This window comes from Lithobates pipiens, unplaced genomic scaffold (assembly GCF_037356315.1).
Source record: "Lithobates pipiens isolate NorthernLeopardFrog02 unplaced genomic scaffold, aLitPip1_a1.2 Scaffold_13, whole genome shotgun sequence".
NCBI lineage: Eukaryota > Metazoa > Chordata > Amphibia > Anura > Ranidae > Lithobates > Lithobates pipiens.
In genome coordinates, this window is record NW_027507718.1 from 103,505,689 (window position 1) to 103,526,917 (window position 21,229).

A 21,229-nucleotide genomic window follows, 5' to 3' on the forward strand; every position below is an offset into this window, starting at 1 on the left:
GGTCTCCAGAGCCAGAGTACTAATAATAAAGTTGCAGCATATCCTGGTGACCTCCTTTCCTGTGTGACAGGTTCAGAACTAACCATTCCTAACTTGTTGAAGGAATTACATATATATGCAGACCTTTCTAACTACAAAATTAAAGTGGTTGTAAAGTCAGAAGGTTTTTTTTTTTATCTTGATTTTATTCTAGCTGCCTCGGAGGGGAAAGGGAGGGGGCGGAACGTCAGATTACATACAATGAGAATCTCCTGTTTACTTGCCGTCCTCTGTAATAGGACGTCCTGTCTCCTGGGCCACCATTGGCCCACTGTTCTGTCTATCATAGAGAGATTCTCACTGTATGTAATCTGTCGGCACTTGCCCCCCCCCCCCCTTCCTGTCCCCTCTAAGCTGCAGATGGGAATCGATCAGGCTGCACTGGTGGCAATGGCAAGGCATCTGCATTGATGGCAATGGTGAGGCTACAGCATTGATGGCAATGGCGAGGCTGCTGCGTTGATGGCAGTGGTGAGGCTGCAGATGGGCATTGATAAGGCTGCATGGATGGCAATGGTGAGGCTGCAGATGGGCACTGACCCTTATTTTGCTTCAAAGTTCCCTATTTAAAATTTTAAGTTGGTTTTTTCCTGAAGCTTCCCTCTTAAAATGAATGTGCGTGTTATACGCCGATAAATATGGTAATAATAACACGATTACATTTTATCCAAAAATTTTGCGCAAACGCTTCTCAGTATATTGTGTAGCTTAACCAATAAATAAAAGCAGGCAGTACATTTCACGTTAGGGGCTTTTGCAGTGTATTACTTTAACATTTAGAATTGATTTAAAATGTATTTACTTTGATTTTATGCAATGGCTGTTTCCCTGGAATAATATATTTCTTTTAAGTATAAATTAGAAATGACATTGCTAGCTGTTATCATTTGGTTGCTAACAGGATTTCAGGGGAAATTTGATTCCCCGCCTTGGTGTAATTGTTTTTGTAAATGAGATGCAAGATTCAGTACCAAGGGAAGAGCTCTGATTACCTATGTAAGAATTTTCAACATAAACTTTTACACTGGTATTTTCTTTATGCTTCCAAATGACTTGTGTGATGCTTCATGTCCCTTTTTAGCAAAGCTTTATTATTGTAGACAGATTCATTTAAGTACTTCTGATCAGGCATCCTTGCCTGCATTCTGAATGGTGAAGTGTTTGTGTAGTGTATTACTGGCATAGTGAAAAGACTTTGCAGAAAGAACGGCACCAGTCCAACATGTTTCTAACAATTGACTCATTATAAGAATAGGTAGCCCACGTGTCTCAGTACATGCTTCATATTCTAGAGCTGTTGTGGATTCCTTTACAAATAATTAGGTCATTGTCATTCAGCTGGTTACCTTTTTATAAAGCCCCCAGGAACTTTTTCTTAGAATAGTTTATTTTTAAAGGAGCTACAGGCTATAAATGCAGTTTATTTCATGCAAAATATATTTTCTGTATTGACCGTTGTCTGACAATTTAGTTATGTGCAGCTACATCCAGGAGGTGGATAGTGTCAAACAGAAAAACACAAAGGCTTGTCCCCAACCCCACTGGAGTTTGGACTTTTTTTCCTTAGCTCTAGGGAGAGATACTCTATTTACATTTTTACAACTTTTACTATTCTCGGCACTTCATGGATGTTTTTTCTCATCAGTCAAGATATTTATTGTGCTGCCTGAGCTGGTCTCTGCGCAAAAGGTTTTCAAGTTGGTGTTTCCCTTGCGATGCCGTGAAGGCAGTACCTTAATCTCACTGGACTGAAGCTTGTGGCCCTGCCTGGAATGTGACCTTTGGACACTGGGCACTGCCAGTGGTGCTTTCCGGACCTCAGCGTACTGTGTTAGCCTCTCCAAGTCTAGAGCATGGCACAGCCTCTGGTGTGATCCAGTATTAGAAGACTAACTCCGTAAGTAGACCCATGTGAAGTGTGAAGATAAATTATAATGTTATCTTTAGGCAGTGGGTTTTGCATTGTGGTGCTTTCCAGACCTACAGTGCCTTGCAAAAGTATCCCCTCCCCCCCTTGGCTTTTTACCTATTTTATTACATTACAGCCTTTAGTTCAATGTTTTTTTAATCTGAATTATATGTGATGGATCAGAACACAATAGTCTAAGTTGGTGAAGTAAAATTAGAAAAATATATACATAAAACTATTTTTCAGAAGTAAATAAAAAAACTGATAATTGGCATGTGTGTATTTATTCACCCCCTTTGTTATGAAGCCCATAAAAAGCTCCGTGGTTAGGTTATAAAAAAATCCAAATCTTTGATCCCTAGGCGCACCATCAAATCTATCATACCAAATGGAAAGAACATGGCACAACAGAAAACCTGCCAAAAAACGGCTGCACACCAAAACTCACAGACCGGGCAAGGAGGGCATTGATCAGAGAGGCAGAACAGAGACCTAAGGTAACCCTGGAGGAGCTGCAAAGTTCCGCAGAAGAGACTGGAGTATCTGTACATGGGCCGACAAGAGACATAGAGCTGGGCTCTATGGCAGAGTGGCCAAAAGAAAGCCATTACTTTCAGAAAAAAACAAAATGGCACGTTTTGAGTTTGTGAAAAGGCATGTGGGAGACTCCCAAAATGTATGGAGGAAGGTGCTCTGGTCTGATGAGACTAAAAGGGAACTTTTTGGGCATCAAAGAAAATGCTATGTCTGGCGCAAACCCATCACATCACCCAAAGAACATCATCCCCAGCAGTATTCAGCAGTCGGGACTGGGGAACTGGTCAAAGTTGAGGGAAAGATGGATGGTGCTAACTACAGGGGTATTCTTGAGCAAAACCTGTACCACTCTGTGTGTGATTTGAGGCTAGGCTGGAGGTTCACCTTCCTGCAGGACAAAGATCCCAAACACACTGCTAAAGCAACACTTGAGTGGTTTAAGGGGAAACATGTAAATGTGTTGGAATGGCCTAGTCAAAGCTCAGGACTCAATCCAGTAGAAAATGGTGTGGTCAGACATAGATTGCTGTTCCCAAGCGCAAACCATCCAACTTAAAGGAACAGTTTTGCAAGGAAGGATGGGCAAAAATCCCAGTGGTAAGATGTGGCAAGCTCATATAGACTTATCCAAAGCGACTTGGAGCTGTTATAGCCGCAAAAGGTGGCTCTACAAAGTATTGACTTTAGGGGGGGTGAACAGTTTTGCACACTGACTTTTTTCTGTTATTTTGTCCTATTTGTTGTTTGCTTCACAATAAAAAAAAAAAATCTTCAAAGTTGTGAGCATGTTCTGTAAATTGATGTAAATCCTCAAACAATCCATGTTAATTCCAGGATGTGAGGCAGCAAAACACGAAAAATACCAATGGGGTGAATACTTTTGCAAGGCACTGTATGTGTACTGTGTCAGTTAGCCCCAGGGCCGTTGATAAGCCAGTACATTTAGCCCTGTTGTACCGGGCCCGGCCAGCAGGGGGGCCCGGGCAGCTTCACAGAGTGTTTAGTGTAGGGAAAAAAATAAAAAAGTTCTAATTTACACCCCCACTAAGCTGCTGCTACTAGCGTAGGGGTGTTGTGTTAATATGATTTCCAGGGTCCACCCACTGATGGTGGAGGAGGAGCAGTCAAGGGACATTTTTTTTTGAAATTGCGGGCGCATGTCTATTCCGCGCCCGGTGCCCAATCTGCATGTTTTCTGGCTGCTGACAGGTGAAGTCCCGACTGCCTATTACCTTCCCTGGCGGAATGATCCTCCTTCGCTCAGATCCACACTCAGCAACCAAGAACGAGAGAGGCAGCAGCGGCGGCAGGGAGAAGCAGCTGACAGGGAGGAGAAGGAACCAAATTTATTAGGGGTGGAAGAGCACATATAAGCTGCAGGTTTAATACATTTTTTTTAAGCAAACTAATTTGTTTTGCCCACAGGTTTATGTGTTTTTTTTTTTTTCTAACTGTATTGTGGCATGGAGGGGGGGTCCTAAGTAAATTATTTTTTTGAGAGACCCCATCATGTAGCAAAACACTTGTGTGAGCCTACATACTGTATCTGTATCTTCTGGCAGTTATGTTGATGCTGCATGCTCTAATATAATGCATATGAATAAACAGTGTACGTTTACAAAGGAAGACATGGGCAATTTGACATCATTAACCCCTTCCCACCCATCTCAGCCCTTTCAATGAATCTTAGTGGAGTTCCAGCCACAATTTTTTATTTTTTTTAAGTCGGCTACAAAAACTGTAGCTGCTGACTTTTAATAAGGACACTTACTTGTCCAGGTAGCCTGCGATGTCGGCACCCCGAGGCCAATCCATCCATCCATCGGATCAGATGCAGGCACCGCCATTGTAACTAGTCGGTTTCCTACTGCTCATGCGCAAGCCGGGTCTGGGGCGGAGGCAGGGGTGGGGTTGAGGGTGGGAGACATGTACTTATCGAAAAAAGACAGTTCCTTTCCTTTTTCTTTTAAAAAATACATGCAAAAAAACATGTTAGAGGAGGAGCGATGACGTCATGTTGCACTATAAGGAAGTGACAGTAATCTGTGTCCTCCACGTCCAGTCGAAGCTACGTAACATTACGTTGCGAAACGCGTTGATGTAAGCACGGATGTTGCGCCTCCAATGGGTTACCTCCAATAGGATGAGCGGATTATAACCTAATAGCGGCTTACAGAGGGTGAAGCGCCAAACGGACTGCGCAAAGTAAAGGTGCAGACATCACAACCCTAACCGAATGATTTATATCATCTAAAAGGTTAACCGAATGAAAAATCATTGGTACCATTGGATCACGAGTCCCACCTGATGCGGAATTAACATACCCAGGTCTGGAGACATAAAGGAAGGGTAATGTAAACCACAAAATAACACAAACCGGCTGGTAGAAAAAAAGTGATGTATTGCAGTGGTATAGAAAGCATCATATGAGGAGGACGGTGATAATTACTATTTTATATGGCATTTATTTGATGCTTGGATAACATCATTACGTTTAATAAGGATATTAATTGGACTATTATGGATGGGATACCGATGGTAGAGGATTTTACTCTATTTGATTGATAACCTTTATTGATGAGAGAATAACAAATTGGAATATTCTTATTGTGATCGTTGTCTACAAATTTTCGCAGAGAAAAAATATACAAACTTTTTTTAATGCAATCCAGAATGAGTGCAGAGCTCCAATTGCTAAAGTCGTAGGGCAATGTGACCCGCTTAGTAGGAAATGTTGATTTAATCATAGAATCCTCAACCCTAGGGGCTGCGCATGTGCTGTGGTTTAGCCCTAATATTGATAAATATTATTTCTGATTATTTAGCATAAAGATTTGTGCATTAGTGGCTATCAGTACATGCGCAGCGATAGAGGCGTCTTGTCCGTTATTTGTTGTATGTATGTCTATTGTCTGATGTTGGTGTATATAGGAAGTAGCATAGTAGGATTAGTACTGTGGGGTATTTATGATATGTATTGGTAGAGCAGGACATGAGCACTTTTAGTAAGCCATTGGGCTGAGTCAATCTTGCATGTATACATTTTAGTAACTTAATAAACTTTTTGGATTTATTTAATTTCCAACTCCTTATTTGCCCATTAACACTAAAGTAGCCACCTTTGCCACCTTGGGTTGCCCCTGCTCTTAGGGGTACCCTAGGGTGGAAAAAAAAAACTCTTTTTATATGCTTGTGAATAGGCTATAGTGTTGTCCCCCAAGATTAGGAGGAGAGGCATAAAGTTGTTTATTTTGGAAAAAAGGAAAAAAAGGGAATTTCTTTATATTCGCACTAAAGATTATCTTGGTGGTGAATATAAAATAAGGTCATTTTGTTTGTTTTGAGGTGGGACTAAAGAGGGCCCCGTCAGGTAGGCTGTACGGGGCCCAGTGTTTTCTATCAGCAGCCCTGGTTAGCCCCAAGGCTCTTTCTAGTTTCAGAGCAGTAGTACAGTCTCTGACTCTCTGGGTTAGTATACCTGTAAAAAAAAAAATCCAGGGACAAATCCAGGTTGTCATGGGATTAAGCAGTATATTTTGGAAAGACCAATGAGTCTCAACAATGGCTCCAGAAAGCGTAATCATATAGAGTGCATAGAGTCACTAGATTTATGGGTAATATAATGCACCGATCTGGCCAGGAGGTAGTGTCAGTTTAAATTGTCAATATTTTTGCTGAATGCAGAAGGCCCCAGGGCTAAAGAGAGGAACAGAGATGTTACAAATAGTGTGCCAAACCAGGTAGAGACATGTTACATCTGACTGTAGCACTCTGCCATATCTTGTGATGCAGCAGTGCAGTGTGCAACTAACGCCTCCCACTAGACGGCAGACAGCATTTTTCTGGAGCTTTTCTTGCACCAAAGGTGCCAATAATGGCCAACAATAGATTCATATTAATTTAAATTGATGATATTGATTAAAAAGTCGAATATAATGCAATTATATATATATATATATATATACTGTCCTGCATTTTCAGTTTTGGCACCAAAATTTCCATTCGGTGGACCCTTAGTGTCTTGCATGGCAGTAATGTCTTTCCATATGCATAGAGCATTTTGGCTGTATGCCTGGGATATATTTAACCACCACCCGCCCTCATTATACGTCGGCACTTTGAAGAGAAATATTGTTATGGCAGCACATAGCTGCCATAACCCCATTATCCTCTTCTTGAGCGGGCGGTCTGCTTTAAGGTAAAAGTGGTCCCGGTGGCGGCAGAGACAATCGCATCCTCTCCCCTCATGGGCTGGCTACCAAGTGAGAGGAAGATGGCTCCATAGCATTGACTGGCAGAAGCGATGTCAAACGTCACTTCCACCCAAAGCTCTTAAAAGGATTTTTTTTTTATTGTATTTCAGTGTAAATGAGATCTGAGGTCTTTTTGTCCCCAGATTTCACATTTAGGAGGCCCTGTCATGCTTTTTTTTCTATTACAAGGGATGTTTACATTCCTTGTAATAGGAATAAAAGTGACACAAATTTTTTTTTTTTTAAAAGGACAGTGTCAAAAAAAAAAGTAAATTAAATAAGAAAAAAAAGTCAAGCTCCCCATCCCGACGAGCTCGCGTGCAGAAGTGAACACATACGTGAGCAGTGCCCGCATATGAAAACGGTGTTCAAACCACACATGTGAGGTATCGCTGCAATCGTTAGTGAGATAAATAATTCTAGACCTCCTCTGTAACTAAAACCTGGTAACCTGTAGACATTTTTAAGTGTTGCCTAAAGATATTTTTTTGTACAAAGAGTTTTATTGAACAAAAAGATCAACAGGATAATACAAAAACAATGGTGGACAAATTGTGTATACATATTTGCATAAACTTCAGGTGTCAAAAATAATAATGCGAGACACACAAGGATTTGCACATGTTCCCGAAAGTTGCGGGGCGATCTTATGAGGTCGGCAAATCATGATGGTGTAGTGACGAGCTAGATTTCACTTGTGTTAAAGTAGATTTGCAGGGCCTTAAGTAGCACATGTGTCGAGAGAAAATGTCAAACATAACATTTCAATAAGAAAACAAAAAAAAGGAAATATAAAGAAAAATAAACTGATAAGCGTACCTAAAGAAAGGCGTTTATACATTTGTAAACATTATCTCACCATGTGTCCAGTCCCAACAGGACCTAGCCTGTGGGCCAGAGAGAGATAGAAAATAGTATATAAGAGGAAGGTATGAGAAGAGGAAGGGCCTGAAGAAGAATGAGGTAAGTATGTAGGATAGAGAAAGAGGGGAAGAAACAGAAAAAGAGGAGTGGGAGGAGAGGGGAGTCCACGGGGTGGGGATAGAGATGTACTAGAGAGAGAGAGTAGTGCTGGATCGAAGCAGGAAGGGTGGGTATGTGCCACCCAGGGTTGCCATGTCCAGAAGAATTTGTCATGGGTATCTGATAACACAGCTGTCAGTTTCTCATTAACCATGATATCATTTATGCTGTTTTTAACTGCTTCGAAACTGAGAGCAGGAGTTTTCCAAGCTTTTGCTATGGTTAATTTAGTTGTAGTAAAAATATGAGATGCCAATTGGCGTTCTAGTCTTAGTAGTTCTATGATCAGTTTCCCCAGGATGGCCTCAAAAGGGTCTCTTTTTATGTTGGTATTGAAGAGGTTATGAAGGAGTGAGCCACAGTTTGCATACCCTGGGACACGTCCATCAAATGTGTGCCATTGTGCCCTCCTGCGAACAACATAAGGGAGAATATGATGGGATAAAACTGCTAATCTAGCCAGGGTGTAATACCACCTGTAGAGCACCTTGTACGCATTTTCCAAAAAGAGAATGTTCTTGGAGCACTTTTACAATGCAATAACCATGACCTGCCAGTCCTCTGGGTCCAGTCTTTTCCCCAATTCCACCTCCCACTGGAGATGGTATGGTCTCAGGGGTGTTTTTTTTTTTGAGCCTATTATGGCTGCATATATTAGAGAGGTCAAACCCGAGGACTGGGGTCGTGATCTACAAAGGCTTTTGAAAGGGGTCAAAGTGTAAGGGGTTGGTCGAGATTTTATAAGCGATTGGAGGAAATGTCGGAGTTGCATATAGCTGTAGTGCTCCCTAAGGGGGATGTAATGAGAGGAACGTAAGGCTGCAAATGGGATAATCTTAGTGAGGGTAAACAGAGTGAACGTCCACAAAGCCATTTTCGGTCCACCATGTGAACTGCAGTGGGTTATTGCATCCAGGTGGGAATAGTGGACACTGAAGATGAGGTGGGGGGAGATTAGGCCCGCCGAGTACTTGGCCACCAAAGTGAATGGGCCAAACATAGACCAATAGAGTTTGGGCAGTGGACTCGAGGGAGCCAGGGGAGGGAGGGTAATGGTATCGGGTGTGAGTCTACCAGATCATCGGTGGCCCACAATGGCATTTGATGTTTCTCATGGAGGTGGGATAATGGGGTTATAGCTGCTGCTGTATAGTAAGCGTGTAAGTTGGGAACCGAGAGGCCACCATTGATCCTGCGGGCGTACAGTACCTTCCTTTTGATCCGGGGTCTTGTAGAACCCCAGATAAACTGCATAATTTTGCGTTGGTGAATACAGAGAAAATGAAAAGGGACCTGGACCGGTAAGACCCGGAAATAGTATAGCAGCTTTGAAAGATAGGTCATACGAACAGTTGCAATCCTTCAGAACCAGGACAATGGAAGGGTGGACCAAGAGGAGAGCATAGCTCCCAACTTCCCCAACAATGAGGGAAAGTTAGCTTGATATAGGCCCAATTACCTTGGGGTGAGCCGGATCCCGAGGCAGGGTAGTGAATTTAGCCATTGAAAGGAGAATGCAGATTGCAGGTTTTCCAGCTCAGAGGGGCGAAAAGTTAATCCACATCACTTTAGATTTAGCGGGGTTGACCGATAGGCCCGAAAAGGTGTCCAAGAGTGAAAGCAGGTTAGGGAGGGTGATTCTGGGTTTAGTGATGGTCAAAAATATGTCATCCGCGAACAATGATAGCTTGTTCGGAGTACCCGCTACCTCCACACCCGCTATATCCTGTGGGATCGGATGGCCTCCGCCAGGGGTTCCAATGCCAGGATAAATAGAAGTGGGGAAAGTGGGAACCCTTGGCGGGTACCCCTTTTAATAGGGAAGGTAGTCGATTCAAACCCGTAGTATTTCACTTTGGCCTAAGGGGATTCATAGATAGCTGAAACCCAGCTCATAAAGGAGATGCCGAATCCATAGTGCTTAAGAGTCTGTCAGCTAGGGCCATGACAGTTTTTCAAAGGCTTTGTTGATGTCCAACGACAAGAACATTGTTTCTAGGGACCTGCTATGAACGATGTGCTGTATTTGAAGGAGACGTCTAATGGCTCCTTGGGACAAAGCCCACCTGGTCCTTTTTTATCAGGCGTGGAAGAAAGGAGTTGAGACAGTTGGCCAGGATCTTTAAGATTTTCATATCTATATTGATCAAAGAGATCGGCCTTAAACTAGCCCAAGATGAGTGATCCTTATCTGGTTTAGGGATCATGACAATATTAGCAGACAGCAGATTGGGAGTGAAGGGATGGCCTTCCTTAACTGAATTGTACATATTTGTTAGATAAGGAGCAATGACATCTGCTAGTTTCCGGTAATAAAGTGCCGTGAAGCTGTCTGGACCAGGTCTTTTACCCACCTTCAACTCCTTAATGCACTGGAGGACTTCTGAGACTTGTATATCTCAGTCCATCAGGGACGTATGGGTTTCGGATAGGGAAGGTAAAGATAGATTTGTCAAAAAGGCGTCAAGGCTTTGGGTGGGAGCGTGATCGGGAGCGGAGTAAAGTTTAGTGTGGCGATGTCGGAATTCATCCAGAACTCGCTGGGGGTAGCCAGTAAGGGTATTATGATGAAAGCGCAGAGCAATAGGAGCAAATTTTGGGGTAAAAGTGCACAGTTTATTAGCATTGCATTAGGTTTATTGGCTTTAACGTACCACTTTTGTCGGGCCCAGCGTAGGGTGCGTCCTGCTTCGTCCATCAAACCTAAATCTAGCTCTGTGCGGGCTTTATCTCGGAATTTGCGGTTGGCAGGGGTGGGGGATTGCTTGAAGGCCGTTGACAAGGCCTCCAATTTCGACTCGAAATCGCTGCGAGCCTGTGCTCTCTCCCTTTTGCGTTTGTACGCTAGGCAAATAATATGGCCCCGAAGGACAGCCCTATATGCTTCCCAGAGTGTGACTGGAGACGAAACCGACCCTGCATTAGTTCTAAAATATTCCACAGAAGCTTTGTGGATGTCCTTTGAAAGACAAGCGAGTCATTCGTCGCCTATGGAGATTTTTAAGGGTAGAGGTTTGTCGCCATTCTACAAGCGGGCGCAATTTTGAAGCGTGGCATGTTTGGTATCAATTTGCTCGGCGTAACATTATCTTTCACAATATATAAAAAAAATGTAGCTAACTTTACTGGTCAGTCAAAAAAGTGTATTTTTTCCCAAAAAAGTGCACTTGTAAGACCACTGGGCAAATACGGTGTGACAGAGTATTGCAACGACTGTCATTTTATTCCCTAGGGTGTTAGAAAAAAAAAATATATAATATATAATGTTTGGGGGTTCTAAGTAATTTGCTAACAAAAAAAAAAAAATTATTTTAACTTGCAAACACAGAGTCTGAAAAATAGGCCAGTGTTTAAGGGAAGGCATTTCTTTTGTCATACGCTTAACAGTGCCATGACCAAACCGCCTAGTTCTGACTTTGGGCATGTGCTTTAATGTAAGAGATATATTGTTTTGATAGATGTACTCCAGTCTTCAGTTAGTACAGGTGTAATATCTCTTAGCCTTTGTACACACGGTCGAAGAATCCGTCGGAATGTGTCCTATCGGACCGTGTTGTCGGATAATCCGACTGTGTGTGGTATGCATCGGACTGATTCTGTCGGAATATCCATCGGACCCAATTTTCCAACTTGTTGGAAATATTTCCCAACCAACTGGTTCGATCGGACATACTCCGATCATGTGTAGAGAATTTTGATCTGACCAAGTGCCACGCATGCTCAGATCAAATTCCTACATCAAAGCTATTGGCTACTAGCCTGAAAGTAGTCCCATCGTAACGAAATTACGTCATTGCGTTCTGAATGATCGGATTTTTAGACAACTTAGTCCGACCGTGTGTATGCAACAGTTTCGGACAAGATCCGACGGACAAAATCCGACGGATTTGGTTGTCGAAATCTCCAACCGTGTGTACAGGGGCTTAAAGTGGTGTTGCCACCAAAAAATTAAAAATAGTTTAAAATTCTTTAAAAAAAAAAGAAAAAAAAATTATTGGAAAAAATTGTTTTTACTCACCTCTAAATGCCTGTTGCTAGGGGTTCCCTGGTAGTCTGCCTTCTTCATTGCCCGGGCTGGTGACATCACTTCCCCTCGTGCCGCACAGTCATCCGTGAATGCGCAGTGCGTGCCCGGCTGTGAAGCCACAGCCGGGTACCCACAGTAAAAATGATGGCGCCGCGAGCGGAGTGGGGAACGAGGGGGGCTTCGTTCCCCCGCATCGCTGGACCCTGGGACAGGTAAGTGTCCGATTATTAAAAGTCAGCAGCTGCAGTATTTGTAGCTGCTGACTTGCACCCCACTTTAAGTAATTTAATAAATGTCTGTCTCCCATATGTACCACAGATCATACTTCTTCTGTTTTGAAGTATACTCCCACATTTACCAGTGGATTATTATATCCTCATTCTATTGGATTGCTTTTTCTGAATCTTCTGTACCCTAGTATACATAATCCAGTATATATTTAGGCTTGCCACACCCTAAGACCTATGTCCTCCTGCGTTGACTGAGGTTTTGCTTACTTTTTCCTTCTTCCACTCCTTTTCTACAATAGAGTCTATTGATATTATCATCATTGTTGTCACTATCTCTATTAGGAGGGACTTATCCACTTACAAAGTTAACAAATAGCAGGTTCCTGCTGTTTTTCCCTCAATATGGACATTATTATATTCAGGACTCTGCTACAGCACTGACTTATAAGTGTCCTCATAATGGAATTATTAATAGCTCCTCACAGAAATGACTTGGCTTCTGGAAGTACCTGTTATACGAAGTGTCATTGTCTCTCTATTCTGTGAGTATAGTAGATACCATCCCATTTACCCACTTTTTTTGGGGCATTGTGGGATAGATGAGAACTCGGTTAACATACACATTTTTAGTGCTGTCCTCAGTAGTATTTCCCTCTCACCTTGAGTTGCAGAATCTGGATTTCGAAAAATATATAAATTAATCTCCCTGCTGTTAGGTCTGGTTCTATAGAACAGACAGCTTCCTGAGTCATAATGCAATCTCTATACGAGTCTGTCTTTTAAGCTGGCCTTTTACGCTCACTTTATTAAAGTGTGCAATACCCTCTTTTCTCGAGGAAATTGAATACCCCATCTGTCACCTCTGATGTTTCTCCTTACGTGGCACAGCATTGGTGTGGGACTCCAAAGTCTTGTTTCTGGATCCCTGCATTTGCAGAGTTCTCTTGAGTGGGAAACCATAACTCTGGAGATCCTTATGCGGCCTATATATTGGAAGACAAATTTAATTTCTTCTCTATATCAGACTGATTATATATAACAGGTTGTGTTGTGACCGTCATGGCCTTTGTGTGAGTTGGAAAGTCTCCTTCTTATACTTTTCATTCTGAGGTCCCTGTATGTCTATTGCTTTACAATATATCCTCATTTAGCCTTCCATTTTATGTGTGTGGATATTAACAGCCCTTCATCAAAAGGTACTTGGTATTCTATCTTTCTTCTTTCCACATTGAAGGTTTCCTTCCCTCTCTCTCTTTAGAATAATATTGAAAGGGCTGTTAAATTATGGCTCTCTCTTTCCCTAAAGTCAAGGGTTATCAGTATTCTACTTTAGCCCAAGCTTTTCACTGGTTGGTCTTTGGTTGGGACATACTTTAGCCCAGCCTTTTTCAACCACGGTTCCCAGGCACCCTGGAGTACCTTAAGGTTTTCTAAGGGGTACCTTGGCAAAATGCCTAAAAGTTGGCCAAAAATTGTATACAAGTCAGCATGTAGATCAAGTCTGACTTTTAGTTACACAAAACCACACGCTTTCGTTGTGCACCATTTCATCCTTCCAGCCACTGGTCTCCTAACGACCAATGATATCAGATGATATGGGGGATGTTGGGCGCTTGCACAGCATCCTTGTTTGCCCCTCCACTGCCCCTCTGTCATCACCTGGGTCACATCGGCTTTTTGTTTTTGTTTTGTTTTTTTAAAGATTACATCACCTCTAATGTTGGGTGTCCTATGTGTGTAGATTTTACTGTATTATGTAAAACTATTAGTTTAGTTTTTTACATTTTAGAATGGGGTGCAGATTTTAAAATTTTAAAGGGTGCCTTGAGTGAAAGAAAATTGAGAAACTCTGCTTTAGCCAACAATTCTTTCCCTAAAGTCAAAGTTCCCTAGGATTCGGCCTTTACTTTGTTTCCATTGATGACCATTTTAGCTGTCTAAGTCTTTCACCTGTAATTCCCTTATGGTGGTTAATTGTGTGTCTTCCATATTGATGTTGAGTCCATCATTCTTTCAGATAGCAGTTTCCCCTTGGTGCCTTACCAGCTCTTGAACACCAGATTTATTCTTGGTGCCTTTCCTTGTTAATAGCAATTTCAGTAATTACTTACCCTTTTTTACTAGCCTCTTTCAGGCATTGATTCTTTCAGATGTTCTTCTAATAAGATCTCTACTTCTATTGGATCTCTCAGTGGCTGTCTATTGGATATTGGATATTCTTCTAATAAGATCTCCACTTCTATTGGATCTCTCAGACCCTGCAGTTAGCCTGCTCTTGGACATCTCAGTTGTCTATGAATTTCTACATTCCTGTGTTTCTTAATAGATAAAGAAAATTAGATTTTTGTACTTGCCATAAACATTTTTTTCTAGAGGTTCAGTGAGGGACACAGGTTTTACCTTCCCTGTTTTTTCGCCCTATGTACTGCTCTCTCATAAAACTGAAGCATGATGGTTGAGGATGGGGTTATAAGGGGGCTGACTTTCAGTGTTTTGTTTCTGTCAGGGTCCACCTCCTGTTGGTAGCTGCAATTATTCCAGTTGTCTAAAACATTCTACATTCCTATATCCCTCAATTGACTTGCTTTAAAATCTTTTATTTTATTTTTTTAAGTACAAAAACCTTATTTTATTATGAATGTAATTATTGATCACATTTCCATTTCATAGCCTTTCTTTTATGTTATTTCTCAGCAGGGCTGAAGATGTATTTTCTGTTTGATTAGAGAGGCTGAAATCAATATTTTATTACTGCATATTGTTAAAGAAAATGTGATGGGGAAAAAAACTATTCAGAATAAGTGTAATTTATGTGATTGTGCAATTCCCAGCAAAGCAAATGAAGTATTGTACAGTATATGTTTCTACATATCTCTCTACAATGTTTAACCACTCTAGCTCTCACATTTGTACACCCCCTATAAACCAGAGAAATGTTGACATTTCTTCTATGGGCCTGTTTGTTCTGCAATAACCTTACAAATACGTAAAGGATAAAAGTACCTGCTTGTACTTCTCTGATCCCCCGCTGTGACATTGGTCAGGAGATCTTCTCCATGTGCCCGCTGTCAGAATTTAAGAAGTGCGATCCGTTTACACCCCCAACAGAGCTCTTTCTTGTGAAAGCAGTCTGAGTGGCTAATTAGCCGATGGGTCGCTTTCAGAAGCAGTGGGGGGGTCAAACCCCCCCTCACGCCGCCGTATGCCAGTGTTTCTCAGGCTTACCATTTTTGCAGGGTAATTTTGGGGTGTAATTTGTTGTACGCATATGCTGTGTGTGAGAAATAACCTGATAATATGACAATTTTGTAAAAAAAAATAATAATAAAAAAAATCTTCATTTTGCAAAGAATTGTGGGAAAAAATGACAACTTAAAAAAACTCACCATGCTACTTACTTAATACCTTGGAATGTCTACTTTCTAAAAAGGGGTCATTTGGGGGGTATTTGTACTTTCCTGACTTGTTAGGCCCCTTTTACACTGGGGCTGTGTGGGCGTCGGCGGTAAAGCGCCGCTATTTTTAGCGGCGCTTTACCGTTGTTTTAGCGGCAGTCTGCGGGCGCTAGCGGGGTGGTTTTAACCCCCGATAACGGCCGAAAAAGGGTTAAAACCGCCCGCAAAGCACCGCTGCAGCGGCGCTTTGCTGGCGGTATTGCCGCGCTGTCCCATTGATTTCAATGGGTAGGAGCGGTTTAGGAGCGGTGAATACACCGCTCCTTCACCGCTCCAAAGATGCGGCTAGCGGGACGTTTTTCACTGTCCTGCCAGCGCACCGCTCCAGTGTGAAAGCCCTCCGGCTTTCACACTGGAGTGAAAGGGGCCGTTTTTTTTCAGGCGCTACACAGGCGCTATTTTTAGCGCTGTAACGCCTGAATACCGCCCCAGTGTGAAAGCAGCCTTAGTGTCTCAAGAAATGAGATACACCTGATGTACTGAAGGCCTGATCAGATGTGATCAATTTTCAGTGATTGGCACCATAGTTTGTAGACTCTAACTTTCACAAAGACCAAATAATATACACTAATGTGGGTTATTTTTACCAAAGATAAGTCGCAGTATACATTTTGGCCAAAATTTATAAAGAAAAATGATTAATTAGCAAAAATGTATGACAGAAACAAAGAAAAAGGCATTTTTTTCACATAATTTACGTTTTATTTTATTTATAGCACAAAAAATAAAAAACCTACTAGTGATTAAATACCACTAAAAGAAAGCTCTATTTGTGTGGAAAAAAGGACGCAAGTTTCATATGGGTACAGTGTTGCATGACTGAGTAATTGTCATTCAAACTGTGAGAGCGCTGAAAGCTGAAAATCGGTCTGGTCAGGAAGGGGGTGTAAGTGCACTGTATTGAGGTGGTTAAGGAAAAAAAAATAAAATATATATATATATATATTTTTTTTTTTTTTTTTTTAATGGATCAAGAACCTTAAAAAAATGCTGGTGAGTGACGTTTTTGAGCGTTTATCGAAGTTTATCAGTGCTAGAGCGTTTTTACAGCTGAGAAAGTCTCTCGGAACCCACTAGTTTTGGTGGTGGGGGGGTACTACTAAAAAATGCCACTGCCCAAAACTGCTGATAACAGCCTATGTGTGCATGGACACATAGGATAACATGATAGAGAGTTTAATGACTAGAAAAAAAAAACGTCTACAGCCAAAAACAGCTGCTGTAAAAACGTCAAAAAACATCTAGTGTCCATGAGGCCTAAGACCCCTTTCACACCACACCGCCCATAGATTTACGCCGCATTTTGGCTGCTAGCGGGTGCTTTTACCCCCGCTAGCGGCCAAGAAAGGGTTAAAACCGCCAGCAATACGACCGCAATAGCGGCATTTTGACAGTGGTATTACAGCGCTGCCTCATTGATTTCAATGGGGAGCAGCGGTGGAGGAGCGGTAAACACACCACTCCTTCACCGCTCCAAAGAAGCTGCTGGCAGGACCTGACGTCCTGCCAGCGCACCGCTGTAGTTTGAAAGCCCTCTGTCTTTTACACTACAGATAATGGTGCAGCTTTTTCAGGGCGGATTGCAGGCACTATTTCTAACGCTATAACGCCTGCAAAACGCCCTGGTGTGAAAGGGGTCTAAATGTTAATATCCAGTTATACTTTGTGCATTTAAACCAGTAGGAATACCCTAAAAAAAGTGCAAAGAAACAAAACCAGAGTCAATGGCAAGGTGTCAACCCCCCCCGGCCAGTTGTCCTAGCAACCATTGTTACAAGGATAAAAAGTGTGAAATGCATTAATACATTTTACAATTGCCACTGGAACAGGAAGTGAGGGAAAATATTCCAATGGTGACATCTGCCAAAGGTTGGGTTTCCCCTCACTTTGCAATGATTGTCACTCCTGTCACATCTCTGTGAACTGGAAGTAGGGAGAAATCTCCAAGGTGGAGACAAAGTCAACATTTAAGAGCTTGTCAGAGATTCTAACCCCCTTGTCATTGTGTCCAAAACCATACAAAAAATAAAGCTTTGACTAATAGTTCAATTTTAGTAATACCATTAGTCAATTCTTATGAAACACACACAAATGAAAAACAATCCACAATCAGTCCACCATGTTTAACCACTTCGCATCCAGGGCAATTCTGACATTTCTCTCCTACATGTAAAATTCATAATTTTTTTGCTAGAAAATTACATAGAACCCCCAAACATTATATATGTTTTTTTAGCAAAGACCCTAGAAAATACAATGGCGGTCGTTGCAACTTTTTATCTCGCACGGTATTTGCGCAGCAGTTTTTCGATATTAGTAAATTAGCCCAATTTTTTTGCATAATGTGAAAGATGAAGATACGCCGAGTAAATCGATACCCAACATGTCACGCTTCAAAATTGCACGCGCTCGTGGAATGGCGCCAAACGTTGGTATTTAAAAATCCCCATAGGCGACGCTTTAATTGTTTTACTGGTTACATGTTTTGGGTTACAGAGGAGGTCTAGGGCTAGAATTATTGCTCTCGCTCTAACGTTCGCGGCGAGACCTCACATGTGTGGTTTGAACACAGTTTTCATATGTGGGCGGGACTTGCGTATGCGTTCGCTTCTGCGTACGAGCTCACGGGGACAGGGGCGCTTTAAAAAAAAAAAACAATTTATTATTAATTTTATTTTTATTTTTTTAGTTTGACACTTTAAAAAAATAAATAAAAAAATGTGATTACTTTTATTCCTATTACAAGGAATGTAAACATCCCTTGTAATAGGAATATGGCATGATCGGACCTATTTACAGTGAGATATGGGGTCAATAAGACCCCATATCTCACCTCTAGGCTGGGAAGCCTAAAATAAATAAATAAAAATGATCCTGGCTTCCCAGCCAAAACGGTGCCGTTAATTTGAATGCAGAGGCCGGGCGTGACGTCATAACATCGTGCCCGGCCTCCTAACGATCATAGGGACTCCGGGGACGATCTGGTCCACCTGAAATCTCTATGGTATCATCCGGGGGCCAGCGGATCCTGTGACCGACTCACCGATGGAAGTGGTGAGTCGGTACAAGCACCGGAGGGCGGCGGGCGGCGGCCCGTAAGAACGATCAGTCGGCAGAGCAGCCGCTATGATCGCTCTTATGGTGCAGGGAATCGCCAGCTGAAAATACCGATATCTGAATGATGTCTGTGGCCTCAGGCATCGTTCAGATATACCACCACAAAGCCCACAACGTCATATGACGTAGTATGGGCGCCAAGTGGTTAAACAAAAAATAGGAAGATGTCTATTGTTGAGGAAATCTAAAAGACGGAAAAGCAAGGTGCAATATGTAGTTACCAAGAGCAAATTTTTTTTTTTTACCTAGCTGAAGTTAGCTGAAATATAATTGATTCTTTTAGGTTTCTAAAACTAGCACATGACCTTGTATTGTTTCATTATGTGTCTAAATAATCCAGATGTGCATATTTAATATATGTAGTTACATTTATTCAGCGAGCAAAGACAGCAGGAACACATGGTGTACATAGGAAAAAAGATAACATATCACTATGGGTTATTGTATTGAATCTGAAATGCCAAATAATTTTTTATAATTACCATTTAACAGAAAATGTCATCCGTGAAAATCAGTGGGGTGGTGTGGATATCCGGAGAGGCGGTGATCCAGTTCTCAGAAGTAATCTTATATGCTGTGGATATTCGGATGGAGTGGTTGTTGGAGAACGAGGAAAAGGTCTTATTGAAGGAAATACCATTTATGGTAAAGAGTGTTATATTTCCATGTTTTAGTTATTATTGTTAATCTACTGCTGAGATGCAAAATAAGTATATTTTGAGTGTTTCTAAAACACCAGTTTATAAATCTTTATTGGATTATACTATATAGTGAACATCTGTAATGAGGTATTTCTTATTATTCTTCCCCGGTGTATTTCTAGAGTTGAAATCTGTTTTGAATCTTTTGTAAATGCAACCTCCACAATATTAGAACGAGAGTCATGGTAGCTGATAATTTCATTTAAATCATATTTAGTATTTTTTTTTAATACATGTTATTGTGCATGAATATACAGGAAGCACAAGGACAGGTAAGCAAAGCACTGAGACTTGTTAACCAATTAGGTTTTGTCTAGACACTGATTGTATTATGCTATGCTCTCTGTGAGCACTCCGCAACATCATGCAGCATCAAATGGCAGTAACATAGTACATTTCTTACATGATCAGAGCTATGATCAGTTTTCTGTGCTTTGAAAATAAATGTTCAATTTCACATGCTGAAGAGGGAGCAGGGGGGAAAAAAGAACCCTTTCTGCCACCTAATTTTCAAACCAGATATTACCAGCATGCAAGTCTTTTAAACAGTATCATTTTCTGGCAGTGAAGTGATGTAGAAAGGCTAGTGAGAGATTTTCAATGGATTCAGTAATTGCTACAGATACAAAGAGGGTGCTTGAACAAATGGCATCAGTTATGGTACTTTAAGAAATCCATTCCAATGAATTTGAATGTGATCTGGTTAAACATCATAAGGTTGCTTGCATCCTAGTCTGAATTGGTGTAACTATAGAAACAGTGAAAAATATTTGTTTTGCTTCTCTCTAAAATCACTGTAGCCTCATGTTCTTTTTGTATATGACTAATATACATAAGGGAGTGACAGTATAAAGCATTATTCAGAGGAATGCTTTCTAGATTTATACAGATTTTTGTTTTTTTATTATGGTTCAAACAAGTTCAAGTTCAAACAGGTTAAAAAAGTAAATAGGAAATATTGCATATGAATGTATGCATGTTGTGCAGTTTTCATTCCAGACAGCAGGTGGAGCTTTCAGCTCTTTGCACCTGTTTTTCCTCTGTCTCCTTAGCTCCTTTGTTGTTAAAAAAAATCCTGTTTACACAGCCCAGTAGTTTAAGCTTGAGTTTACACACACAGGCGAATTGGTGAATGACTCATTCCCCTTACTGCCTCTGTCCTTGTACAGCTCCAGTGTTTCAGTGAGAGATATGCCTGAAAGTAGAGAACTACTGATGTGCACTCTTTATAGTAAACACTACATTCTTTGTAGTTCTCTTCCCACTGTCCTCATTGCATTCTTTGCAGCTCTTGCCCTACCATCTAGGCTAGGTGATCTGGCAGCTTTCCCCTACCTGTTCACAGTACTGCACCCGGATAATACATGTAGCTGTTGCATTGCACTTTATACAAATTTTTTACCACAATAACATCTACTGCATTAAAACTAAACTCCAGAGAAAGCAAAAATGCTCCATTGAAGTGGGCTGCCCCTGCACTAAAAGGGTTAAATGCATGTTTTGGTCTAGAGGGTTTAGGTCTACTCACCCGATCACCTGCTCCTGAAAATCCCCTCCATGCTATAAGACTGGTCCCCCCCACAACTTCTTATCATAAATGCTTCAGTGGTCGCAGGTCCTCTGAAGTCATAAAGTCCATTGCAGAGCCCATGGACATGGGGATACTGAAGGACAATCCACTGCTGAAGCATAGGGGAGAAGAGGGGAGCTTTGGGTGCTGGGAGAGAGGATCAGGTAATTAAAACTACTTTTGTGCAGCCCTGGCAGGAGTGTAATGCAGCTGGTGTATAAATTTGAATTGTGTATAGCGATCATTAGAACTGGAAGCAGATTTGAGGCCTTCTCCCACCTCTTCTCGGACAGCCTAGGAATCAGAACCTCCCATTTCTGTTGAGCCAGCTGGAAGGGATTGACCCCAGCTGACTGAAAACATGAATA

General features: G+C 41.6%; 1 protein-coding gene across 1 annotated transcript in view; it reads left to right on the forward strand.

Annotated features, from left to right (window-relative positions):
• Nucleotides 1-21,229, forward strand: part of FBXO10 (F-box protein 10) — a 175,874-nt gene that overhangs the window by 120,178 nt on the left and 34,467 nt on the right. The window contains exon 8 of the mRNA XM_077475356.1: nucleotides 19,083-19,235. Within this exon, the coding sequence (XP_077331482.1) occupies nucleotides 19,083-19,235 (153 nt within the window). The remainder of the gene's footprint in view (nucleotides 1-19,082; nucleotides 19,236-21,229) is intronic.